This window comes from Orcinus orca, chromosome 20 (genome assembly GCF_937001465.1).
Source record: "Orcinus orca chromosome 20, mOrcOrc1.1, whole genome shotgun sequence".
NCBI classification, from domain to species: domain Eukaryota; kingdom Metazoa; phylum Chordata; class Mammalia; order Artiodactyla; family Delphinidae; genus Orcinus; species Orcinus orca.
Genome location: NC_064578.1, coordinates 51,184,937 through 51,211,734, shown reverse-complemented (window position 1 = coordinate 51,211,734; position 26,798 = coordinate 51,184,937). Strand labels below are relative to the sequence as shown.

The window sequence follows — 26,798 nt, the reverse complement described above, 5'->3', positions numbered from 1 at the left end:
TACTTAGGAAGCCGCGCCCCCCCCCCACCGTAGGGCAGACTTTAGGGACTCAACCAGATACAGATTTTCTTTTTTCTTTCTTTTTATTTTATTTTTTTGCAGCACGGCTTATGGGATCTTAGTTCCCCGACTAGGGATTGAACCTGGGCCCTTGGCAGTCAGAGCGCAGAGTCCTAACCACTGGACCGCCAGGGGGCTCCCCAGATTTTCCTCATCTCTTAGCTCTGTCATCCTCAATGACATCCTTCATTCTCACATTCTATCAAGAGGCTTGCAAGCAGGTTTAGGCCTAACCATCTCATTCTGGGGCTTCTCCTTAGGATTGAGAGAAACTAGAAGCCTCCCGCCCTAAGCAGACCCATTGGGCAGGATCAGGCCCCACGCCCATTCTTAAACCAATCACTGGCATAGTGGCCGAGATTGGCATGGACTAGTCATTGGAGGATCCACGGATGTTGGCAAGCTGTTCCCATGGCAAGGGAGGATGAGGCCTGAGCTGCCATGAAGATGGATTCATTTTGGGTCCCTGCATTCCATCAACAGTAGGGCCTGTTGATAGAAAAGTCAAGGAATGCTGGACCATCTCAATTGCCCTCTGGGTCTGGGCCTCCCACCCTCCCCCACAAGCCAAGAACTCAGCACAGAAACCAAAATACTGTTTTATTCCAATCTTGAAGCACGGAAGTCCAGAGGGTTCCCCTCCCCCACTGCAGGGCCGCCAGCCCATCCCACCAGACTCCCAGGGCCCCCTCTTATTCTGCCTCTTCCGGGAATGACCAACCAGAAGGTGAAGGGGATCCAAGACTCCAGGCCTTAGAGAAATCCCCACGTCATTCTCCTCTCGTTTCTTCTCTCCCCACCTCTCCCATTCCTTTCCTTTGCCATCTCCTTTTTTCCTTCCCTCTCCTCCATCCTTGTCTCCTCCTCCCCTCCCCCACCCCCTCTCCTTTCCTCCCTTCCCGTTTGTCCCCATGTCTTCTCCATTTCTGCCTCTTTTCTTGTCCTCTCTCCTCCATGTCTGTGTCCCCTTTGTCTTTCCTCCCCTTCCCTCTTCTTCATTACCCCCCATTTTTCCCTCCTCCTGCCAGGCTCTCCCCACAACCTGGTGTCCTCCCCTCCCCCAGCTTTATCCCCTTCCTTCTCCTGGCCGGACCTGACCCTGTCTACACCCTCTCACCACACATTTCCTCTCTGGAGGGAAGCCCTCAGAATCCACCCTGGCCACCACCATCTGCCACAGCTGCGGCTCCAGGACCTCCGAGACCACACCGTCTGCTTCCCCTCGGACCCAGAGAGGCAAACTGCCCAGATGAAGCCGCTGGATGCCCCAGGAGGTGGACGGGGGGACTGGGGTGGCCTCCTTGGGCTCAGCCCCATTATCTTTGGGATCGAAGGATGCCCTCCCGCCCCCACCGTGGAGGGTGACGGGCAGGCGCGAGCAGGCTCAGGGCTCGGGGACTCTCCCCCAGCAATCCCTGAGCAGGTCCATGTGGAATAAGGCTGCCCCCGTGAGTAGGCGCGCGGCGAAGAGGTGGCGGCAGGGCAGACGCCGGGCGGCATGGATGGAGCAGCTGCAGCGCGTCAGGGCTCCGTCCAAGAAGAAGTCCGAGGTGCCGTCCTTCAGGGCAAAGCCAGCTCCTGTCCAATGGAAACCGCGGGTGCCGTGCTGCCGGGCGAAGGCCAGCTCTTCGGCCACCAGCTCTGCCAGCTCTGGCCCGCAGGCCGCTCGGAACTTGGCCAGGGGCTCCCAGTCCACTTCCTCCTCCTCCGAGGGGCAGCAAGGCCTCTTTGATTCCCTGGGGCCTTCTCCTCCGCTTCCTTCCTGTGCGCTCTCTCCGGCCCCCAGGTACATCCTCCCTGTCACTGCCCACTCTGAGTCACCCTCCAACACAGTCCCCACGGGAGTGCTGCACGTGACTCCATTCCCCAGCCCTAGACGGCCCCCTGCTGTGTCCCCACACTCCATCCCCTGCCCTCCTCTGCTCTTGGGGCCCCCAGCCTGGGCTCCCCCTCCATCTCCATTCTCCAGGCCTGTCACCCTTGTGTCCCCCAGCTGGACCAGAACTACATCCTCCAGGTCCCTTCTTCTTTTGACACCCAACCTCACTGCTCGCTCTTCTCTAGTCTCTGGCCCTCTCTGCCTCACATCTCCCCCTTGGGGTCCCCTTAGGTCTCCGTTCTCGGGGACCAATTCCGAGGGCTTCTCCACATGGACCCTCCTCCAGTTTCTGACCTCCAGCCTCCTTTCCTTCTCTGCTTCCAAATGCAGCCCCTTCCAGTCTCTGGTTTTCAGTCCACTTACCCTCTCATCGTGCAACTGGGCCCCCCTCCAGGAGCTCCCGTCGAGACTGCTGGCTCTCTCATAATCAAACAGGGTCCCCCTCCCGTCTGGGGTCTCCAGCAGCCTAATCCTTCCATCCTCCAGCTGGGCCAGCCTCCAGGTATACTCTTCCAATCCTCTCAACCTCTGGTCCTCCACCTGGGCCCCCCTCCAGATATAACCTTCCAGACCCCAGTCTTTCTCACCCTCCAGCGGGCCCCCCCTCCAGTCTCTGATCGCGGGCCCTCTCAAGTGCTCGTTCTCCAACTGGGACCCTCTCCAGACACTCCCCTCTAGCCCTCTCACCTTCTGGTTCTCCAAGTGGACCCCTCTCCAGTCTCGGATTTGCAACCCTCTCCCCTTCTCACCTTCTACCTGAGCCCCTTCCCGGTCTCTGGTCTCCAACCCTCTGGCCCACTCCTTCTCTAACTGGGCTTCTCTCCTAAAACTTCCTTCCTTCCGCGCCCCGCCCCAGTTTCCGGTTTCCACACCCTTCATCCTCTCGTTCTCCACTTGGGCTCCCCTCCCCAGCTCACCCTCCAGCCAAGCGCCCCCATCGTCGGACACATCCGGCGCCGCCTCCCCAGCCGCGTCGGCCCACTGCATGGCCACCAGGTCGCGCAGGCACTGCGCCACGCTGCGCGAGGGGCTCAGGCGGCGCAGCAGGCGCCGGCGGTGGCCGCGCACCAGGGCGCACGCGTCCAGGTCGCGGGCCGCCTCGAAGGCGCGGAAACGCACCCACATGTCCCGGCGCGGCGCCCAGTTGCTCTCGAAGTAATCGACGAAGGCGGCCGGGCCGTGGGCGCGCAGCTCGGCCAGCGCCTCGGCGTAGGCGGCGGGCGACAACGCGCCCGCCAGGCGACACAGGCGCGGCCACAGGCCCGGGTCCTCGCGGCCGGCGCCGCCCAGCTCCTGCGCCTTGCTGAAGAGCGTCTCCAGGCCCTGCGCCCGGCAGATCTGCACGCGCGCGCCCGGCAGCAGCTGGCGTACGGCGGGCAGCTGTGCCGCCACTTCGGGCCCGGCCGTGAGGCAGCGCACACGGCCCTTGACGTCGGGCGCGCTCTGCAGCAGCGAGGCCAGCGCGAAGCGCAGCAGGCTCGGAGTGCCGGGCCGCGCCACGCAGCAGGCGGCCTGACGCGCGCGGCCCGCGCCGTCCACGCACAGCACCGCCAGCAGATCCAGAGCGCCCTGCAGTCCCGGCAGCCGGTCCACCAGGAGCATGCGCGGGAATCGCCGCAGCATCGCTCGGGTGCGCGATGTCAGGAAGAATACGGTCTCCACCACCGCCTGGTCCTCCACGAATACCAGCTTTACCTGCGGGCGGGGGCGGAGAGGCGGGGAAAGAGGTCAGGAGGTGCCCTGGGTCGCCCCATCCACGATTTCCCCCCCCTGGGGAAACGGGACTCCGTTCACTCGTTCTTTCATATGTGCGTGCATTTCTGACCAGCAGGAGGCAGTGCAGGGGAATGATTAAAAACGCGGATTCCAGATTGCCTGGGTTTCCGATGCCGGCACCACCGTCTAAGAGCTGTGTGGTTTTGCCCACTAGACAGCCTCTCTGAGCCTCAGTTCCCCCTACTAGGAACTGGGTATTCCTTCCTTCCTGAGGTCAGAGGCACTCTAGGGCAGTGGTTCTCAAAGTATAGGTTCTGGAGCAGCAGCGTCAGCATCGCCTGCTGGGACCTTGACAGAAATGCATATATTCTCAGGCCCACCGCAGCCCTGCTGAGTCAGAAATTCCCGAGGAGGGGCCCAGCAATCTGCTTTGACAAGCCCTCCCGGGGATTCCCACGCGCGCTCAAGTTTGAGAGCCACTGGTCTAGAAGTAAAACGCATAGACTGTGGAGCCAGATTGCTTGGGTTTGAGTCCCGGCCTCACCAACGCTTTTAACTACGTGACTTGAGCTCTCTGTGCCTCAGCTTCCTCCGTAACCTCCTTGTTTCCCAATTTCCCCTTCTGGGAACTGAAGAGTCATTCTTTCATGCATGGAGTGTCGAGTCCAGCATAGTGTCTGGAGCCAGACGGCCTGGGCTGAGACACTGGAGCCCCCACTTCCTGGCTGTGTGGCTTTCCGCAACTTCCCTGACCCCTGTCTCATTTGCAAAATGATGATGATGAGAGTGTGATTGGACGGATGAAATGAATTAAAGCATTTGCAACATCGCCTGGCACAAATAATATTACTATTATTGAACAGTACTCACCCAACAAATAGTAAGTGATCTTGAAGTGTTCCTTATTACCATAACTATCATCCCTGCTTAAAGACCACGTGCTCGTGAAGGTCTTCTCTGACCAGCCCGTCTTAGCGGACACCACAGCTCTCTCTGGATGCTTCCGGCCGTGGTACTTACCACCCTGAAGCGTGTTCCATCGTTATCTGCTGCTTTGCTTATTGCCTGTTTGCCCTCCCTAAGATGTAAGCCCCACAAGGATATCGCTTCATTCAACTTTTGCATCCCTTGATGCTCTGAATGGCTCCTGGCCTGAGCCACAGCTCAATACGTCCCGAATGAGTGAGTGAATGAATGTGCGAATGTGCGAATGTGCGGTGCTATCCACTGGCCGTGTCTCTGGAGTGGAAGTTCAGGGAATCCTGGCTTGGAATCCTAGTTCTGAATCCTGGTTTTGTCTCTTCCTAGCTGTGAGACCTCCGGCAAGTCACTCTCCCTGGCATTTTTTTTTTTTGGCTGCTCTGAGCTGGCTTGTGGGATCGTAGTTCCCCAACCAGGGGTCAAACCCGGGCCCCTGCCAGTTGAAGCGTGGAGTCCTAACCACTGGACCGCTAGGTAGTTCCCTCCTCTGGCATTTTAGCTTCAGTTTCCTTTTATGCAAAATGGGAATATATGTCTATTTAACGTTTGTGGTGAGGCTAAATAGAGATGATCCGTGTCCAAAGCTTGGAATGATGCCTGGCATGTATCAGATCCCAGCTATCGTTACCATCTCACTTGAGTTCTCAGCAGCATTCAGTACAGTGACCCTGTCCCCTTTCTGGAACGTAGGTCTCTTTTGGCTTCTGTCACCCTGAAAAACTCCTGGCTTTCCTCCTTCTTCCCAGCCATCTCCTCTGCAGTCTCCTTCGCTTGCCCCTCCTCCTCTGCTCCACCTCTAAATGTTGCTGTGCTGCAGAGCTCGGCCAGGCCCTCCCCTCTGCTCTCTCCTCTCTAGGCTCAGCCAAGGTGATCTCGTCCAGTTACGTGGCCTTTAGCATCTCTAAGCTGATAACTCCCAGTTCTGTATCTCCAGGCTCCAGACCCACCTACTCACCTGTCTCTGCAGCAACATGGACCCTTATAGACAGCTCACGTGTCCCTTGAGACTGACGGCCCGAAGGCACCCTTGATTCTCACTCCCCACCAACCTGCCCCTCTTTGGTCAGCCGTCTCTTCCCCAATGGCTCCACCACCCACTTTTTAACTCAGGCCCCGGCACTCAGGGCTGATTCTTAGCTCCTCTGCATGCAGTCCATCCCCAAATCCTAGCGGCGACCTTCAGAATCTGACCCCTTCTCCCCACCCCCACGGCCACTGGTCAGAGCCATCACCATCTGTCACCTGGATTATTGTAGCCGCTTCTGCCTGGGCTCCCTGTCTCTCCCTGTCCCCCACACCGCTGCTGGGGGGCATTTTCAAGACTGACCAGATCAACCCCTCCCCTCCTTAAAAACCTTTCCCAGAATTTCCCATCACCCTTCAAGTCAAATCCAGAGTCCAGGCCACAGCTGTGCACTGGGCGATCAGGCCCTTGGGCCTCATCTCTGTCCCTCTTGTCTGCCTTGGCCTCAGCCACTCTGGCCTCATTATTTTTGCACAAAAGCCACTTAATGGGGTAGGGAGATTAGCAGCGATGACCTAGGGTCCCCTATACCAGGCAGACGGCTAAGACTGTTTCAGCCAGGCCCTGCAGAGCTGGCCCACAGCTGCAGAACCAGGATTGGAATACAGTTTAAACACAGATCTCTCTACAAACCATTCTGCCATAATTGGACCTCGTCCTATGAAACCAGTTAAAATGCAATGCACAGTTCTCCACTTTCAAGACCAAAATAAAAAAACAAAAACAAAACCCAAAAAGCCAACAACAACAAACGAACTCTATTAAGAAAAAAAAAAAGTCCAGTGGAGTCCAAAAAGAGCAAGAAAATTGCTTTCCTCACCCTAAAATTATACATTCAGCATCTTAAATAGAAGAGGCATTCAATAAATTTTATAGAAAAGCCTAGTCAGCTTACCACTGAACTGGTTACAATACCACTATCATTTTTTTCCAACCATCATTAAGTTTTATACCTACTATTACTTTATGATTTAATTTATCTTAGCAGATGTTTCCATCTAGGACAGTTCTGTCCAATACAGTAGCTATTTACATTTAAATTAAGATTTTAAAAGATATAAAAATTAACTTGCTCAGTCACACTGGTCATATTTCACTGCTCAACAGCCACGTGAGGCTAGTGTCTATGGGGCAGTGCAGATAGAGGACATTTCCATCACCACAGAAAGTTCTATTCGACGGTGCTGGTCTAGAAACTAACATAAAGATAAACGTCATCGGATGTTAACTAGACTTACTGGGGTGATCATTTCACAGTATATACAAATATCAAATCATTATGTTGTACACCTGAAGCTAATAGAATGTTATAGGTCCATTACATCTCCAAAAAAAAAAAAAAGGATAAACAACAAGGTCCTACTGTATAGCATAGGAAATTATATTCAACATTCCGTGATAAACCATAATGGAAAAGAATATAAAAAAGAATGTATATGTGTGTATAACAGAATCACTTTGCTGTACAGCAGAAATTAACACAACATTGTAAATCAACTATACTTCAATTTGAAAAAAAAGAAAATTTTAATAGGCATAATGGGTTAAAAAAAAATCTTACATGTTTCTATAGTATTAGGTAAGTTCTTACCTTTCTCTCCTTGGGAAAAGGAATAAGAGAAAAGTAAAAACAGCAAAACGTATTTGCCTTGAGACTTTTCTGGAGCTGGCCAGCACTTGCCTAATTAGAAGCTGACTTTCATTCTTAAAGAGAAAACTTAGATTTCTGATCTTGAGTTTTCTTTCTAAAGAGGGCACATAAGCTTTTCTTGCACAGCCATTTGTTCATTAAACGGCATTTACTAAGCACCTACTGTGTGCTTGACACTGTGTTAGCCTTGAGGAGAGAGAAGGGACTGAATGAGGCAGGTGCAAGTCCTGCCCTGTTGGACTGGCCAAGTCTCCACGAACAATAACACAACTAGTGTTGCTTTCAGCCGAGAGGCCCAATGACTGGATAGTTAAGGGTTCCTGGACCCTGGAGCCAGACCGTAAGAATCCAAATCCAGGTCCTTCCTCTTACTAACTGTGCGAATTTATGCATCAGCTGTGTGACTTAGGGAAAGTGTCTGAACTTCTCTGTGCCTGAGCTGTTCCCATCCACAAAGGTGGGGAGTGCAACTGCACTGACCTTATAAAGTTGCTATGAGGATTAAATGGGCTAATCTGCATGAAGCATGGAGATCAGTGCCTGGCACGAGGTCAGTGTGTATTGAGTGATAGCTGTTATTATTATTATTATTATCATCTGAGTGTGGAGGACATGCTAAAGAGAAAGGCTAATGGGACAGAGGTTGGTGTGTGGTTGCTTGTGGGATCTTAGTTCCCTGACCAGGCATCAAACCCAGGCCCACGGGGCAGTGAAAGCGCCGAGTCTTAACGACTGGACCGCCAGAGAATTCCCAGTGTGGGGTCCTCTGACTGAGCAAGGGTGATTGCTGAAAGGGGACCATTATCTTCCTTATATTGCAGATAGGGAAACTGAGGCAGTAAAGGATTAACTCAGCAGGTCTGGGTTGTCCAAACCCCACACCTTCCAAAGAAAGGTCTGGCTCTTTCCTGACTCCTAGGAGACAGCCTCTAAGCCCTTGGAATGTCCTGCCTGACAGAGTGTCTTTGTTCACTTGGCAGGCTTGGGCCACTCTAAATAGTCTCTTGATAACAACTGGTTTATAGTGGGGGCCTCGGGCTTGACCTCCAGAGGGGCTGGAGACTGAGGTCAGCCACCCAGGCAGTCATATCTACATGACCAAACCCCAATAAAAACCCTGGACTCGAGGCTCGGGTGAGCTTCCCTGGTGGGCGATACTCCATGCGTGTTGTCACACACTCTTGCCAGGAGAAATAAGCACTGTCCATATACCTCCACTGGGAGAGACCACTGGTCTCTCCTGGACCCCACCCGATGCGCCCCTTTGCTGACTGTACTCTGTATCCTTTCACTGTAATAAACTGTAACCATGAGTATAATGGCTTTGCTGAGTTCTGTGAGTCCCCATTGAACCTGAGGGCGGTCTTAGGGTCCCTGACTACGCCAGGGAAGTGACTTGCTCCAGATCGTGGTGCTAACAAGCAGTAGGGCTGGGATTCAAGTCCAGGTCATAAAGGATGGTGGTGGGGGGCAAAAACAAGGTGTGGACGGAGATGTGTGGGTGACACTGGAGGGGTGCGGTGACATGTGATGAAGGTGGGAGGGGGATTCATAAATGAATGAATTTCTCTACCAAATATTTACTGAGAAAATCAGACATGCCAAGTGCTGCTCAAACACTGAGGAGGGCCAATAAGACACCTCTGAGTGGGAAGAGAGAGCCTGCAAACGGAAGATGAATAAATATGAACAGGAGATTTCACGTGTGTAAAGTGCTGGGGAGAACTAACCCCCCAGTTCCAAGGCATTAACTCTTTCAACCTCCACAACAATCCTGCACAACAGGTCCTGTTATCACTATCCCCATTTTTCAGATGGGGAAACTGAGGCACAGAGAGGTTCAGTTGCTTGCCTGGGGTCACACGGGTAGTAAACACCAGAGCTGGGATTTGAATCCAGGCAGTTTGGGCCCAGGGCCTGTGCAGCTGACCACTAGACTCTTCACAAAAGTGATCACACGGGCCTGACACACAGGTTTCTGGGTTGAGGCGCAGAGTGGATGGCGGGGCACAAGCGGGGATGGAGCAGCCCAGGGAGGAGCAGACTAGAGGATGGGAATGATCGTGAGTACCATCTTAGACACAGAAATCGGTGGCACAAGGATGCATTAACCATAGACCAGATTCCACAAATCTGGACATCAGAAACCATGCCACACAACACTCCCTACCCACAGCTCTTCCTACATTCAGGCACACAGCCTCCTTTTTCATGTGAACAGAATAATACTATTCTCTAAACTGTTCCCCCGCAAGAAATGAGGGAATAAAAATAATAGCTAAATAGCTAAACCATATAGAGCTTCCTACTTTCCGGGCACTGTTCCTTACACACACACACACACACACACACACACACACACACACACACCCCTCACCCTAACACAACAACCCTAACAACTATGATGTAGTGTCTATTATTATCCCCATTCTATAGATGAACAAACCAAGGTCTGGAGAATTTACATAACTTGTTCACAACTTATGGATGTTGTGATGTTCCCCAGCCAGGAAATGGCACAGCTAGAATGTATATAAAGTTTTTAGTGTATATCTGTACAAATAAAATCAAGTTTTTAGCTGCTACTGTATCACCCCCAAAGTGGCTGGCCTGATGTAAAAACAGGCTATTTGGACATAGAGAAGATTCCCTTGGGGAGCCAGGAAGAGGCAGAAAGGCTGAGACTGAGCCACAAGAGTCCAGGGTAACTACAGAGCAGGGGAAACACAAGCCCCAGATTCAGATAGAGCTCTGGGAGACCCTCAGTGAAACAGCTCTATAAGCCTGTGGTTGTCTTTCTCCCTGTGCCAAGTAATGGTGGGTTTCTCCTGTCCTGGGCACTTGGCAGGACTGCATCTCTCTGCCCCCCTGAAGTTCTCCACAGTCACGTGACTTGCTTTGGCCAATGAGCAAGAAATAAAGTTCAGCGAGGTAAGCCACTGAGATTCCAGGGCTGGTTGTTACTAAGGCAAAACCCAGGCCACCCTGACTGTCACGTCTTAGGACACTCATCGCTCATCCCGAATTTTTCTTTTCTAGAGAGAAACAGATCAGTGTGGTACATTGGGACTATTGTCTATTTTTTATCTTCTCTTTTAAAATGAATTATTGAAATGTGTCAAAATTCACAAGGTCCCAAAGTCAAATAATAGAAATCTATCCAGCACTGGGTCCTCTTCCTACTTCTATTTTCTAACCACTCTGTTGCCATTCGCTATTCTTATGTCCATCCACATCTCTTGCTGTTCTTCTAGATTTTCTTTATGTGAATACAAGCAAGCCACCTTTATATTCTTATTTTCTCCGTTTTATACATACAATATACCATGTACATTGTTTTGCTCCTTGCTTTTTTTTTTTTTTTTTTGTAACTGAGAGATCTGTTCAGATCAGTTCCTAGAATTGTTCTCACTCTTGCTTAAAGCTACATAGTATTCCAGTTATGTAACCATTACCCATGGGTGGGGTTTGGTTGTTTCCAATCTTACTTTCACGAACTCCAGTGATTAACCTTGCGTGGAAATCATTCGGCATCTGCGCAACTACATCTGCAGGATAAATTCCCAGCAGTGGGAGAGGGAGTGGCTAAAGGGTGAGTGGCTTGGTCATTCTGACAGATATTGACAGAGTCCTCTGCTGAGATTGTACCAGCTGACCAGTTAGTATTCTTAAAAGCAGCACACTCAGAACAACTTTCGCCTTTCTCAGAAGCCAAAGCGTACACATGACAGAGGGCTGCAACGTTTCTGTGCAAGACCCATCTTCACCCAGAAAGCCAGCCGGCTTGCTGGTTACCCTGGAGCCTGCCACAAAGGAGATGGGATTGGATTCCTCAGCCCATCAGCACGGCCTCAGGGCAGATTATAAAAGGTCTTAACACCTCCTTGGCTGAAGCAGCCACTCAGTCTTGCCCACAAACGGTGGTTGTGGCTTTGGGGTACACTCTTCTTGTCTGACCCCCTCCCAAGACCAAGTGAACGACCTCAAGGCAGGGGGTCCCTGGCATTCAGCTTCTCAAATATAATCGCTCCTTCAGGAAACTGCTGGAAGCAGAGAGAATAACACCCAGAACTCTTTTGCTATATCTTATAAGTGAAAAAAGCCAGGTGAAAGGTCCGTGTAAAGGTGACAGACTGAACACATCCTGCTAATTTCACTCCTTCCTGACCTTCAAGTACCTCTATAGAAAAGGAATTTTTTTTTAAAGTTATAGAGGCATTAGGAAAGGAGACAACAGGACCCAAACTTCAGAAGTTGGAAAGCAGATGGACAAGCTGACCACAGGTCCCCCCAACAAAAAAGAAAACAAAAGCAACCTCTCCAAAAAACCCCATCGGTTGGGACCAATAGCAGAGTCCTCAAAAGGAACTGGCAAACCCTGGCAGTGTGGGGGGGAGGTTAAAACAAAAGATATGAGGGCTGTTTTAGAAGCAGTTAGATCTGTTAAGCTTTTTCTCACCCCCAGGTGGCTGGAGATTTATTCTGTGGAAGCAGTAAAACAGAGAGGGTTGCTGGGGACATCGGGCCCATCTGCTGGCGGGGCAGGGGGGAGTGGTGGTTCTGTGCATCTTGCTGATGGAGGGCCAGCTCCCCAGCTCTCTTCCCCAACATGGCTCCCAGAAGCTGGCAGCCTGGCCTTAACCTGCCAGCCAGCCAAGCGGTTGGAGTTTTCTCAGGGGGATTTGACCGGTCCCAGAGGAAGAACAAAAGATGCTACCATCTGGCACGCCCCAGTGTACAAAGCAAGATGCAAAAATGTGGGTATAACGTGCTACCTTGCTGGGGGAGGGGACAAGGGGAAATAAGCTTAAAAATAAAGACATGCAAATGTATCTGTGTACAGAGCTGTGCCGTTCCATCCAGAAGCCACTAGCCACGTGGGACTGTCGAAATTTCCATTAATTAAGTTAAATTAATAATTCAGGGGACTTCCCCGGCGATCCAGTGGTTAAGACGCCATGCTTCCACTGCAGGGGGCGCGGGTTCAATCCCTGGTCGGGGAACTAAGATCCCACATGCCGTCCATTGCAACAAAATAAATAAATAAATGAAAATAATAAAAAATTAAGAATTCAGTTCCTTAGTCATACTGGCCATATTTCAAGCACTCGATAGCCACACCAGCTACCCTACTGGACAGCGCAGGCACACATCATTTCTAGCATCACAGAAAGTTTCCCTGGACAGCACTGGGCCATAGAACAGAAAGATATATAAAAGATGGATAAGCCACTGATACTCCAGCGGCCTCTGAGGAGGGGCCCTGAGGGGCAGGAGGTGACAAGGGTACTTTTCACTACATACCCTTTTGTACCCTTTGAATTTAGGACCACGTGAATGTCTTACATATTCAAAAAGCCAATTTAAATTTTTTAAAAAAGGAATAACCCTTTCACTGGTCTGTCTCTTGGTTTTCTAGAACTTCTTCATTTCTTTTAAAAATATTAAGGTGGGCCAACATATGACTCTGCAATCCCACTCCTGGGCATATATCCTAAGAAAACTCTAATTTGAAAAGATACATGCAACCCGATGTTCATAGCAGCACTATTCACAATAGCCAAGAAGTGGAAGCAACCTAAATGTCCATCGACAGAGGAATGGATGAAGAAGATGTGTCAACCCTAATGACCTGATACCATGTTGGGATGCGTCTATGATTGGTTTCTCCCCGGACAACTGCAAGGTTGTAGTAGCCAATCGCTGCAAGTGGCTATTTACATTTCAATTCGTGAAAATGAAATACCATTTAAAAATTCTGTTCCTCAGTCCTACTGGCCGCAGGGCAAGCTCCCAATAACCACGTGTGGCTTCGGGGCTACCATACTGGACAGCGCGGAATCACAAGGTATTCGCATCACCGCAGGAAGTTCTAGTGGAGGGCGCTGCCTTAGGGGATGAGTTCTCTGAGGGTAGGGACGGGGCCATATCTTGCAGGAGCCCGCCCCCGACCACCACCCCATGCCTCGATAAATCTTGAATGAATACGCGAAGGAATGAATGAAAGGCGTGAATGGATGAGTGGGCGGATGGATGAATGAATGAACGGCCCGCGAGTCTTGGGCGTGCCTCTCCGCAGCCGCGCCCCGCCCCCCACCCACCCACCCCCGCCTGCCTCTCCCGAGACCCCACCTTGGCCTCGGGGTCGGTGCGGAAGAGCCCCTCGAGCACGTGCAGGGCGTCCAGGACGCCGTGGTCGCGGCCCTTGCAGTAGGAGAGCAGGCGGCGCACGTCGGCCGGGGCCACGAACTGCTTGGAGATCTTGTTGGTGGTGCGCACGGGAAGGCAGGCGTTGGCCAGCAGGTGGCCCGGACGGAAGTAGTAGGCGAACTCGAGCGGGCAGGCCGGGTGTGAGTGGGTCAGCTGGCACTCTGTCACCACGAGGCGGTCCCGCAGCGGGCTCAGCTTGACGATGATGAAGGCCGGGCAGCCGGGCTGGGGGGACCTGCGGGAGGAACGACCACGGCCGCCAGTCACATCACCCTGCTGCCTGCCCTCGTCTGCCTTCTCTCTCCTCTCTCCTTTATTCTTATTATGATTTTTGAACATTAAGAATCGTTTCAAGGAGGGGAAGGGATTCATTAGGAGTTTGGGATTAAAATATACACAGTACCATATATAAAATAGATAACCAACAAGGAACTATACTCAATATCTTGTAATAACCTATCATGGAAAAGAATCTAAAAAAAAGAATACATATATAACTGAATCACTTTGCTGCACACCTGAAACTAACACAACATTGTAAATCAATTATATTTCAATAAAAATTTTTAAAAAATTGTTTCAAGCATAGAGAAGAGTAGAGGGCCTTAAGAATATGCCAGCTCTGTGACCTTGGGCAGGTCCCTTCGGGTCTCTGGGCCTCAGTTTCCTCTTAAAAGGGAGTAATAATCATCATACCTTTCTCATAGGGTTGTTGTGAGGATTAAAAGAACTGATACCTGGAAAGCACTGAAAAACACTGTCTGGAACATGGGGGAGCACTGTACGTTTGTAGAATTCTGCACCCACCACCCCCAGCTCAATTAAAGGTGAATGCATAGTTCATTATACTTACCTCAATCAACTTTAAGAAATAAAACATTTCATATACTCCTGTATCCGCTTTTGATTCAGTGATAACAACACTGCAAGCTGAGGCCTTCTGTGAACCCTGTCCCAACAAAGTCCCCTCCCCTCCTTCTGACCCCAGAGGTAGCCACTAACCAAATTAGGTATTGAGCATTCCCACATATGTTTTAATGTATCTATAAACACATGCCACGGAGCAACTAAGCCCATGTACCACAACTACCGAGTCTGCGCTCTAGAGCCCGCGAGCCACAACTACTGAAGCCCGCGCACCTAGAGCCCGTGCTCCGCAACAAGAGAAGCCACCGCAATGAGAAGCCTGTGCACTGCAATGAAGAGTAGCCCCCGCTCACCACAACTAGAGAAAGCCTGTGTGCAGCAACGAAGACCTAATGCACCCCAAAATAAATAAATATTTTAAAATACACGTTTAAAAAAAAAAACAGTGGAAGGTATGTTACCAGGTTTTAAAACTTTGTACACATGAAAAGGGGCTCAAACTCTTTAGGCATCAATGGAACACATATCAAAACCCTAGGGTGGTATATATACACAATGGAATATTACTCAGCCACAAAAAAGAATGAAATAATGCCATTTGCAGCAACACGGATGGACCTAGAGATGATCATACTAAGTGAAGTAAGTCAGACAGAGAAAGACAAATATCATATGATATTGCTTATATGTGGAATCTAAAAAAATGATACAAATGAACTTATTCATAAAACAGAAATAGACTCACAGACATAAAAAACAAAGTTACGGTTACCAAAGGCAAAAGGGGGGAGAGGGATAAATTAGGAGTTTGGGATTAAATATACACGCTACTATACATAAAATAGATAACCAACAAGGACCTACTGTATAGCTCAGGGAACTATACTCAATATCTTGTGATAACCTATAATGGAAAAGAATCTGAAAAAGAATATATATACGTGTGGGTAGCTGAATCATTTTGCTGCACACCTGAAACTAACACAACATTATAAATCAAGTATATTTCATTAAAAAAAAAAACCCTAGGGAGAGGCCACTTTACACCAGCAGATAAAAGAGACTGATAACATCAACTGTTGGTGAGGACTTGGAGCAACTGGAACTCTCAGATGTCGTTGATGGGAGTGTGAAATGGTACAGTCACTTTCGAAAAACTGAGTGGCAGTATCTACTGAAGCTGAGCATGTGCCTCCCCTGTGAATAGCATTTCCATTCAAGATAAATGCCTGCAGATGAGCACCGAAAGATGTGTACTAGAATGTTCATAACGGCACCATTCATATTAGCCAAATACTTGAAACAACCCAAACACAGAATAGAATAGGAAAACAAGTTGTGATATATTCCTAAAAATAACGTACTAATCGACAATAAGAATCAACAAACCATTACTCTCCCCCCAAACATGGATGGTCTCACAAACCTGCTGGAAGAAAGAAGTCTGACACAAAAGAAGACCCACCACATGGTTGTGGTTTATAGAAAGTTCAACAACAGGCAAAGCTAACCTCTGCTGGCCAAAGAGTGGACAATGGTTACCCTGAGTGGTTATGGGGGGGATGGTGGAGGGGGGCTTCTTGGCACTGGATGTAGTCTGTCTCTTGTACTGGGTGCTGGTTACATGTGCATTTTACTTGGGGAAAATTCATCAAGTTGTACATGCAGGATGTGTGCACTTTTCTGAATGTGTGTTACACTTTTTTTAAAAGTATACTTGGGGGACTTCCCTGGTGGTCCAGTGATTAAGATTCCGTGCTCCCAAAGCAGGGGGCCTGGGTTTGACCCCCGGTCAGGGAACTAGATCCCGCATGCCGCAACTAAGACCCGGCGCAGCCAAATAAATAAATAAATATTTAAAAATAAATAAGTAGAAGTTTACTTGGGAAATTTTTGTTTTCTAGCATGATGTCGGGTGGAATGACAGCCCCCCCCCCCAAGGATATTTACATCCTAGTCGCAGGAGCTGGGCAATGTTACTGTACATGGCAAATGGACTTTGCAGACATGATTAAATTCAGATCTTGAGATGAGGAGAAGATACTGGGCCCAAGGTAATCACAGGGTCCTTATAAGGGGAAGAGGGAAGCAGAAACGTCAGAGTCAGAGAAAGATTGAAAGATGCTACGCTCTTGGCTTTAAAAGTGGAGGAAGAGGCTGCAAGCCAAGGAAAGTGGGTGGCCTCTAGAAGCTGGAAAAGGCAGCAAAACGGATTCTCCCCTCAAGCTTCCAGAAGAAACGCAGTCCTGCAGACACCTTGATTTAGCGCAGTGAGACCTGGGTTGGACTTCTGACCTTCAGAGGTGTCAGGTCACACGTTTGTATTATTTTAAGCCGCTACATCTGTAGTTATTTGTTACAGCAGCAACAGGAAACAAATATAAGCATCCCACTCTATATATCCTTTTGTAACTTGCTTTTTCACTCCTCAGCTCTTCAACACTTTTACATTTCATTACTTGCTGCCTAATATTCCACTCTGCAACTCCGCCAACTGTTATGTTGTCTCCAGTTCCCCCTTCTTACAAACAACACTTGAGCGAACACTCTCTTACACATCTCTTTGTGTGTGAGCAAGTCTGTCCCGAACAGCGGTTTTCAAACTGAAGGGCATGGCCCATCACCTAACATCAATTTAGGGAGTGACATCCAGCATGGCAGAAAATGAAAGAGTGCCGCAACTACTGAGCCCACGCGCCACAAACAGAGAGAAGCCTGTGCACTGCAACGAAAGATCCTGCGTGCCACAGCTAAGACCTGCAACCAAGACCCAATGCAGCCACATAAATAAATATGTAAAAAACAAAACAAAAAAAAGAGAATAGGGGAAAAGAAAATCAGAGTATATTTCCCTGATAATATTTAAATTGGCACCTGCTGTCTGAAAGCAGGTCCATGTTTCTCCAAGGGGAGGTGAGATCAGCATTTTTGGTAGATTTCACGTTTATAGAGCAGGGGTCAGCAAACTTGTTGTGCCAAGGGCCAGACGGTAGATATGTCCTGTTGCTATACTGCAGACACAGCCATGGGTGATATGTAAATGAATGGGTGTGGCTGTGTGTCAATAAATCTTTACTTACAAAGATGAGCTGCAGGTTGCATTTGGCCCAAGGGCTCCTAGTTTGCCAACCCTTGTAACATAGACCATCTGGGGCCTGGCATATAGTTAAGAAGCCTGGCTCCCAGAGGGTAAATGCCAGTAGCACACCCCACCCCCAAAATGCTCCTACGTTCTTTCTAAACAGTCCCTGAGGAGGGGGATCCTTCTTAGGATCCACCCTGAGAACCTCCAGTCTAAATACTTAGGAATTGTCTTTGTTAAGTCAGAAGGGGACCCTTGACACACCCCTTTTCTCCTCTATGCACAGAGTAAAACCCTGGAGCCTGACAGATTTTAAAAACCTACATAAGCATTTGAGACTTTTTGCCTAACTTAAAGTAACAAAAATAATGCAAATTCAGAAAAATTGAAAGTGTAAAATCATTCTAAATAAAATACAAATGTGGAGCCACCATGATGGTATCAGATGCAACTCAAACAAATTTCCAACACACAGCCATTTCTGACCTACCAAAATGGCAAGTTCATGGGGTTCTACCCAGTACATTTGTCTAGAAAAATTCACGGCCTTTGGGGAAACTCTCTGGTTTGACCTCTTTGGGCCTGGGTGTTTCAGCCCCTAGAACAAACCCCCGTTCAGGGGAGCTTCTCTTCCGCGAAGCCGTGCATCTTACCAGAGAATGGCATGTCCTCTCTGCGGGTTCCCAGTATCCCACACAATGGTCTACGGCAGCCTCAATAGGTCATTTCTCTCCATCTATCTGGGGGAATAATACCACGCCCCCCCTCCCCCCACCCCCGCAACTGTAAACTCCACATGTTTTGTTTACTGCTGTATCCTCAGCACCTAGAACAGCTCCTGGCCCCTGGGAGGTGCTCAGTTCAGTAAACGAACGATGAGTGAATGACTGTATCCCCCTGTCTGAAACCCAGGTGCCCAGGCACACCACTCATCACTCATCCCACCAAAACCACCCATCACAAGTCCTATCATGCCTTTTAAACTCTCCAAATCATCCACTTTTTTCACATTTGCATTGCAACCATCTTACTGTAAGTTCTCTCCCTCTTCACGAAACATCCTTTCCCTTCATCTAGTTAAGTCCTACTCATCCTTCACAGCATCACTCCTCCAGGAAGCCTTCCCTGACCATCCCCAGGCAGATTCCATCACATATGAGGGTGATGATTTGATTGATACCCATCTGTAATGAATGCTCCCCACTGAATGTGGAGTACTCCCACTGAAATCCCAGCATCTAAAACAGATACACCCTGCACATAGTAGGTGCTCAAAACGAACCTCTTGGATGAATGAGCAAACACATGGTACCTAGGACCAAAATATCCTTAGGGTGTCGGCACATTCAACTCTCATATTAACGATCCATGAGTGAAATAAAGAGAGAGGAGAGGGAGGGAGAGAGGAAAAGGGAGATAGAATGGTAATTAAAAACATGGGTTTTGTGGTCAACCTGTGTGGGTCCAAATCCTGGTTTTCCCTCTTAGCAGCTGTGTTATCTTGGGAAACTCCTTTAACCTCTCTGTGCCTCAGTTTTCCGGAAATTGGGGCTAATAATAATACTGACCTTGCAGGGTTGTTGAGAGGATTCAATAAGAGGATTAAATTATGTATATGGTTAGAAAAGGGGCTGGCGCCTGGTAAACAGTTAAAAAAGTCGCTGCTATTTTCAAACATCTTTTTTTCTTCTAAAAGTAGCATTGCTAGGACTTCTCTGGTGGCCTAGTGGTGAGGATTCCGGGCTTTCACTGCTGTGACCTGGGTTCAATCCCTGGTCCGGGAAGATCCCGCAAGCCACGCGGTGCAGCCAAAAAGATTTAAAAAGTACCATTGCTTTGTTTTGCACTCCACTTGCCCATTTCTTCTGGATCTTTCAGGTTCTCAAGATCTTTGTGTTTCCAAAGGCTGGCGTGTGTTGGGAAAGGTTGGCAATCCTGTTCTAGCAACGGAGGTGCCGTGAGAGGCTGGGGGAGAGTGGGAGAGCGCCAGAGCTGGAGGGGGGAAGAGGCAGGGACGGTGATTTGGAGGTCACCGTGCAACCTCCAGGAAAGGCGGAAGGAGCGGCCGGAAACATGGCCCTTCTGTGAGTTCCCTGGACCCTAGCTCCAGCCACCTGCCTGGCCTCTGGTTTCTCTCCTCCCGTCCATCCCCCATGAGACCCCAGAGGGTCTTCCTACCCCCAGAGCTGATCCTGCTCACAGCCCTCCCGGGAGTCCTCAGTGCCCTAGGATAAAGTCCCAGCCCTTGGACTCAGCCCTGCAGGTCTGGGCCTGACACCATGCCAGCCACGTGTCCTGCCTTTTCTAATATACTAATTCTCCAGACTCTGTCCTCGGTCCCTGGGCTGTGACACTGGTCAGGTCCTGCCTGAGCAGCTAGAGAGATGGAGGGGCTCAGAAGTGATGGGCTCCCCATCCAGGGAACATCCCACTGTCCACCCAGTCACCAGACCCAAGCCCAAGGCACTGTCCTTGCCTCCTGGCTGGCCTGTCACTCCCTCCCATCCCTTCTGCCCCCTGGCTCCCCTCCGATATTTGTAGAGGGACAGTGCCTGCATGTAATATGTACCATGTGTTTAAGTCAAATACTGTACATACACAAATATATAAACAAAGAAAATCCTTCAAGGCTCCACTTACTGGTCACCTCTTCCAGGAAACCTTCTAGATCCACCCTGGAAACTCTCAGTAGAGCTGACCATTCCTCTTTTATCCTCCTCCATCTCCCTCTTCAACGCCTTTCTCACTACTTTGGGCCATTTTTTTTTGTGTGGGGGGGGTGTCTTTATCTCCTACATTAGATCCTGAGCTGCTCAAGGGCAGAGACCTGCTCTCTGGGTTCCACACGCCCCTCGAAGAGCATGCACACAGTAGGGACTCAGCAAGTGTCTGTTGCTTTGCATTGGGTTCTGTTAACAAGGAGAGATTCCAGATTGGGCCTAAGCTTCCGGCAAGCTCTCGTGTTCTAGGTATCTGGGTGATGATGGCTGTTTGATCCTGTTCTGCTTCCGGATCTCCAAGTCTGTTTCCAGAATAAGCAGTGAGTAAGCTACTGAGAACCGTAATTCTCACAATAAATGTTTAATTAACTGGTACCGAGTGCTTACCTGGGCTCTCTTCTGAATGACTGGCATGTATCCGCTCATTTAATCCTCACAAAACCTACGCGATCAATACTATTACTTCTTGCCTTTTCCCAGGGAGGCAGCTGAGGCCCAGAAAGGGGATGTCACGAGCTCAGTGTCATAGGCTGGTCAGCAGCGGAGCCATGGTGGGCACCCAGGCTGCCAGCTCCCTGGTCTGTGCTCTTGACTCCTGTAACAGCTCTCCTGTACCCAGCCGCCCCGTGTTCCAGGCACTGGGTAAACGCCTTCCTGCTCACGGTAACCTCTTAACAGCCCCATGAGGCAGGTACTGCGCTAACCCCCTTTCAGAGATGAGAAAACTGAGGCTTGGAGATGTGAAGTCCGTTGCCCAAAGAGACCCACCCAGGAAGTTGTGGAGCCGGTCTCAAGCAGCCAGCAGGCAGAGCCTGTGCTCTTAAGTGCACCCCTCTGTCCGTGGCTCCCACCCAAGGGTCTCCAACTCACACACAGACAGGAGCCAGACAGGCAAAACAAGGATGTAGCAAAGGATGAGGTGGCAGAGAGCAGTGGAGTCTGGGGCCAACCTGAGCGCCAATGCCCCGTCTAATTGGGGTGGCCATCTGCCACAAGAGAACAAGGTCTCAGCCTCTTCCCGAGCTTGAAGGGAAGCTGGGAACCCAACATTGTATGGGGATTGTTTAAAATTGGAGTCAATTAAAACACCCCTGGCCACTTGGGTATGTTTCCTAGCCCTCTTGGATTCCTCAAGCCCTTTGTAGCGTTACAGTCGGAGGGAACTATTTGTGACCTTGTTCATATCATGTCAGTCTTCTGTCCGGTACGAAAGTTCCAGAAGGGCGGGGAATTTGTCTGTCTTGCTAAACTCCCCACTCCCCCAAGTGAGATATCCCTAGTTCCCAGCATGGGACCTGGCCCTGTATTTACTGAATGGATGGATTTCTTTTTTTTTTCTATTTTTGTCCTGTGGCTTTCTCTGCAGCTCAGCCTCTGATCTCTTTGTAGGTGTCCCAAATCTGGCTCTCACCTGTTTTTCTGGCTGGCTGGTGTCTCTGGTGCCATGTCTCCATGTTTCTGGAATTTTCTTTTTTAATGTCTCTTGGGTGTGTGTGTCTATCTCGCTCCCTGCCTCTCCACGGGTCTCTGTTAAAATCTCTAAGTGGAACCCACCCTCTGTCTGTGCCTCGGTCCCTCCAGCAGACTGGCTCTGTCTCCATCTCAGGAAGCTTCCCTCCTTGACCCTCTAGGCTTCTCTTCAAGGTGTATTTAGCGGTTTTAGTTGGCACCTCTCCCCTCCCAGTCTCTGGGGTGAGGGCTCACTGCCTCCCCTCCCCCGGGCCGCCCTTCCCCCCCAGCCCCCAGCAGGACAGGAGGCTCAGCTCACGCACCCCACGGCGGGCCGGCTGGGCGCGCGCACGTCCTTGCACACCAGCCGCACGTAGCTGTACTTGAGCACATCGATGAGAGTGTAGAGCGGGGGCGCGCTGGCCCAGCGGCAGCGCGCCAGGTGCATGGAGCTCTTGACGAAGAAGAGCGCTAGCCGCTGCTGGCACCATGCGTCGAAGAAGCGGCTGAACTCGGCCCACGAGAAGAAGGCCCTCTCCCGCAGCTCCTGTTCCTCCTGCCCCGTTGCCGTGCCGGGTGGGGGCTCCATCCTGGGGCGCCTGGGTGGGAGGGGTGGGGAGGACACGTGGGTATCAGATCCATCCCCTCCCAAGGCGTCCTGCTTCCTCCATTCTCGGCCTGCCTCTTCGGTGCTGATGCCTCTATCCAGGTGGGGCCTGGGGCGGGATATACCCGTTAATCTCTATACATGAACCTCTAGCCCATCTATGGTCTCCTTCCACCCCCCTGCTTTATGCCTGGGACAGCTGGAACCTGTCATCCTGATCTCTAACTCCAGTTCTGGTCACCTCCTCCATAAATGTGATCCCTAGGCACGGTTGGGGTCCCTCTCCCAACATATGATTCTTAAACTCAATTGTGGACACCTCCTCGAATGTGTTCCCGGCTTCCAGGTAGGACCTCCTCCCCTTCCAGATGTGCCTCCTACATTTGGTGGTAACCTCTAGTGCCTCCATTCATCTGGAACTCCCCCTTCCATGAGCGTACACAGGGGCTATAACCCACATCCAGCTGTGCCCGCCTCTAAAGATGCTCCATCTCCGGATGTGCTCTGCACATCCAGCCATGGACCTCTCACGCCCAGTCATATTCTTCATGCACCTGTGGCTCCCTCCTCCCCAGATGTGTCTCAGATACTGGGCAGATGTTGCTCCTCTCCAACATGTGACCCCTATATGGGTTGCCACATCCAGCTGTGCCTCTGCTTCCCAGAGATGCTCCCATATCCAGACTTACTCCCCACATCTAGTATGGCCCCTTCGCGTACAGGTGTGTGCCCCATTCACTTGTGGCCAATTCTCAGAAGTGTCACCAATATTCATCTGTGGTCCCCACCTGCCCAGATGCACCGCCCAGCCCAGCTGTGGCCCCCTCCTCCCATCTACATCTATCATCCTCCCCCAGATATGGGTCCTCGTCCTAGCATGGCCCGTCGTCCTTAGATGGACTTCATCACCCCAAATGCTCCCCCACGTCCAGCTGCGCCTCCCTCCTCATGAAGCCCCTCCCAACCGGCTCCAGCCTCCGCAACCCCTCCCAGCCCTGCCTGCCTTGGCACCTCCCATCCCGGCTGTCCCACCCAGCTGTGCCTCTCCCCTCCCCCAGATGTGCACCCTTCCCGCCCCTCCCCACTCACCTACCCGCCCCGGAGCGGCGTCCACATCCCACAATGCCCCGCGCCGAGGCCCGGCCCGGCCCTTGCTCCCGGGATGCCCCGCGCGGCCTCCCGCCTCTCTTCCCGCCGTGCGTCGCGCAGCGGCTTCCACCGAATCTCCCTTTTCCCGCCGGTCGCTCCGCAGACCCCCCAGCCACACCCACTCATCCAGAGCAACAGAAGGCTCGGGGCTGTTTCCCATCGTGCTCTGCGGGAGGGCTTGCCCCACTTTACCCCCTTTACTGGCACTCTCACGTCTTGGAGACTACAACTCCCAGCGTTCTCCGTGTGGCGGCGGCGCGGACGTCGCCCGGCCCCGCCCCTCGGCTCGGCCCCGCCCCCGCCCGCCGAAGTCTGCGCGCGAAGTCCGTGGCGCGAATTTGGGACTGCAGTGTATCGCCGAGCGGTTCCGGTTGTGACGCTCAGGACAACGGCGCGCGGGCTCGGCGCGAGGCAAGTGGCGCCGGCCGTGAGGGCCTTTAGGGTTGGGGAACGGCGTGCGTGTCGTAAACTCGGGGCTTGTGCCTTCGCCTGGTCGGCTGCAGAGAGTGCACGTAGGGGTCGCTGAGGCAGTGGGGAGCGCGCTGCGCAGGGGAGAGCGCGGGCAGCAGGCCGCTGGAGGGGGCGGGGCTGCGTCCGCTGGAGGTTCAGGGCCGGGTAGAAGGTAGACGAGGGCCGAAACCCTTGTACGGGACAGGGTCTGAAGAGAGGCCTGGAGGGGCGGGACTACCTGGAAGGGGCGTGGTTGTACAGGGGTGAGGGGCGGGGAAAAGGCTGTCGGTGGGCGAGGCCATCCGGAAGTTGGACGGGTCGGGGGAGGTGGGCCCACCTGGAAGGGGGTGGGGCTAGGGAAAAGTTTAACAGTGGGCGGGGCCGGGGGAAAGGTTGAAGGAGAGGGGTCAGCTTTAAGGGGTGAGCCCAGGTAGATGGAGGTGAGGCCAGAGGAAATCAGTGGTAAGAGCTAGGCTTAGGCAAAGGCCTTATGAAAGGTCTCGAACCTTCTGGACGGGGGGAGCTCTGGCCTTGTGTATGCCTGATGAGGGGGCAGGGCCAAGGGAAGAGCAGTGAAGGGGCGGCTGGACAGCGAGGAGGAGGCCAAGGCCTGGGAGGGGGTGGGGCCATAGTGGAGGTTAGCTGAAAGGTCTGGGCTAATTGTTACCTGAGATGGTGGAGGGAGGGCCAGAAGAGCTTGGGGAGGGAAGAGAGAAGGATCTTGAGGCCCTTAAGTGAGGGGGTAGCTTCAAGGGTAAGGGGGAGGGTATTTGGGAGGAAGAGGGGGCGTTTGGAAAGGAGAACTGGCATCTGAAAGCTGAGGAGAATCAGTGAGGGGAGCCAGCAGAAAATGGGATTAAGGCCATCACTCCTTGGCCGCCATCCCCTTTTCAGCCCGTTTGAATCTCTGACTTATTAGGCAGCCTGAGAAGAAGGCACGAGGAAAAGGCAAGAAGGACGTGTTAAGTAAGACCTCCTTAATTTCATCTTATCTTAGGATTCTTTGGGAGCTCGGTAGGCCTGCAGATTTTCCCCCTCCATTCCCAGGATTCTGATTCAGTAGGTCTGGGAGTGCGGTGGGTATATTTTAAACGTGAATCCCTGGGGGTTCTCAGAACTGGCACCCCTCGTTTATAGTATCCGTCATTGACCAGCTGTGTGGCCCTGGACAAGGCAGTTTCCCTCTCCTGTCTCAGCTTCCTGAGTTGTCTTTTGGGGGAATGCTGAGCTGTTTTAAACCTCAGAGCAGGAGGGAGAGTAGCATATTTACGGGAAAGGTGGAAAATATTTCACAGGGGTCGGGTGAGGATAGGGGACAGGTCAGGAAATGTGAGCTTTTACTAAATAGAAGAAATGCAGACTTGAGCCTTGAGGCCTGTCATCCTCAGACTGTTCACCCCTAAACACCCTTTTACATCCCCCTTGTTACCATGGTCTCCAGGTTTGAAAGATCTTGCTTATAAACTGTAAATTCTTCAGTAATGTTTTTGTTATCCCAGTTTTTAGTAATCAAAGGAGTGTGTGTGGGCCAGTGCATTCAGTGCCAGCACTGTTTTAGGTCCCGTGGCCATATCGTTGAACAAATAGACAAAATCCCTATCTTTATGGAACTTACATTTGAGCCCTGCACTGCTTAAAACAGTAGCCATTAGCCACGTGTAGCTATTGAATTTTTTTTATGAGTAGGTATTACTTTTATTATTTTTTAATTTAATTTTTATTTTATACTGGGGTATAGCTGATTTATAATATTGTGTTTGTTGCAGGTGTACAGCAAATTGATTCAGTTATACATATATCCATTCTTTTTCAGAGTCTTTTCCCATATAGATTATTACAGAATAGTGAGTAGAGTTCCCTGTGCTATACAGTAGGTCCTTGTTGATTATCTATTTTATACATAGCAGTAGCTATTGAAATTCAAGTTAATTAGAAACAAATGAAAAACTCAGTGCCTCAGTCGCACTAGCTGCCTTTCAAATGCTCCGAAGCCACATATGGCTAGAGCTCCCTTTCTGGACAATGCGGATAGAGAACAATTTCTGTCAGGCAGAAGGTCCTGTTTGAAGCACTGCTCTAGAGGGTGAGACAAATTCTAATTTATAAGGTCAGGTTGTGCTATGTGCTGTGAAGAAAAAGAGGGAGGGGACAGTACAACAGGCCAGGGGTGGCGGTAGCCGGACCTGAATCATTGGTAACTCCACTGATTTTTTTTATAATAATAAAAAAAATTACATATAGTAAAATTTACTCTTTTCGGTGTATAGTTCTGTTAATTTTGAAACATTTAGAGTTATGTCACCACCACCACAATCAAGGTACAGAACCGTTCCATCACCCCTAAAAATGATTCTGGGGCTCCCTTTAAGCCCTCCGTCTGGCAACCACTGATTCCTCTCCATTCCTGTAGTGTATCAGTAGATCACTCCTTTTTATTGCCGAGTAAGCATAAACAAAGTTTAGAATATTCTACAATGGAACACTAGCCAGCAATTAAACGCATTGTATGATGTACCACAATTTGTTCATCCATTCTCCCACTGAAGGACATTTGGGTTTTTTTTTACAGTTTTTGGCGATTATAAACAGACTGTTACTGTAAACATTAGGTTACAGGTTTTTGTGTGAACGTAGGATTTCACTGGGTAGATACCCAGAAGTGGGATTGCCGGGTCAATATGGTAAATGTATGCTTAACGGTTTGAGAAACTGCCAAACTTTTCCAAAAGTGACTGGACCGTTTTGCCTTCCCACCAGAAATATATGAGAGTTCCAGTCGCTCCGCATCTTCCCCAGCCCTCGGTATTGTCACTTGTTTGATAATTAAATAATAGGTATGTAGTGGACACCAAGGTTTTCGACCTGTGCAGCTGGGTGAAAAAAGCTACCAGTGCTGAGACGGAGAACATTGGTTGGAGGAGGGGTAGAAGTGTGTGTGCGTGTGTGTGTGTCT

General features: G+C 50.7%; 2 protein-coding genes across 4 annotated transcripts in view; one reads left to right on the top strand and one right to left on the bottom strand.

The window, feature by feature from the left end:
• On the bottom strand, nucleotides 1-23,528 carry ZSWIM9 (zinc finger SWIM-type containing 9). 2 transcript variants are annotated; one of them, XM_049703658.1, is made up of 4 exons: nucleotides 23,340-23,528; nucleotides 21,963-22,238; nucleotides 13,444-13,756; nucleotides 1-3,634 (listed from the first exon to the last, which is right to left on the bottom strand). In XM_049703658.1, exons 1-4 carry the CDS (start codon nucleotides 23,519-23,521, stop codon nucleotides 1,445-1,447), a joined length of 2,961 nt encoding a protein of 986 aa, XP_049559615.1. In that variant the 5' UTR covers nucleotides 23,522-23,528; the 3' UTR covers nucleotides 1-1,444. The 2 variants fall into 2 exon arrangements, with proteins under 2 accessions (XP_049559615.1, XP_033286492.2); XM_033430601.2 differs by having other exon boundaries at nucleotides 23,336-23,389.
• Nucleotides 23,528-26,798, top strand: part of LIG1 (DNA ligase 1) — a 42,001-nt gene continuing 38,730 nt past the window's right edge. Inside the window, exon 1 of one of the 2 annotated variants that reach the window (XM_012533476.3) lies at nucleotides 23,528-23,806. The gene's annotated coding sequence lies outside the window, so the exon portion shown is untranslated. The remainder of the gene's footprint in view (nucleotides 23,807-26,798) is intronic. The other variant, XM_049703657.1, reaches the window with a different exon arrangement.

What these genes read in the sequence shown, in the direction of transcription:
- ZSWIM9 (XM_049703658.1), bottom strand. Translation starts at nt 23,521, where the DNA reads ATGAGTGGGTGTGGCTGGGGGGTCTGCGGAGCGACCGGCGGGAAAAGG. An exon ending in TGGACGCCGCTCCGGGGCGG is followed by an intron (nt 22,239 to 23,339) that starts GTAGGTGAGTGG and finishes CCTCCCACCCAG; the next exon opens with GCGCCCCAGGATGGAGCCCC. An exon ending in GCACCGACCCCGAGGCCAAG is followed by an intron (nt 3,635 to 13,443) that starts GTGGGGTCTCGG and finishes CCCCGCCCGCAG; the next exon opens with GTAAAGCTGGTATTCGTGGA.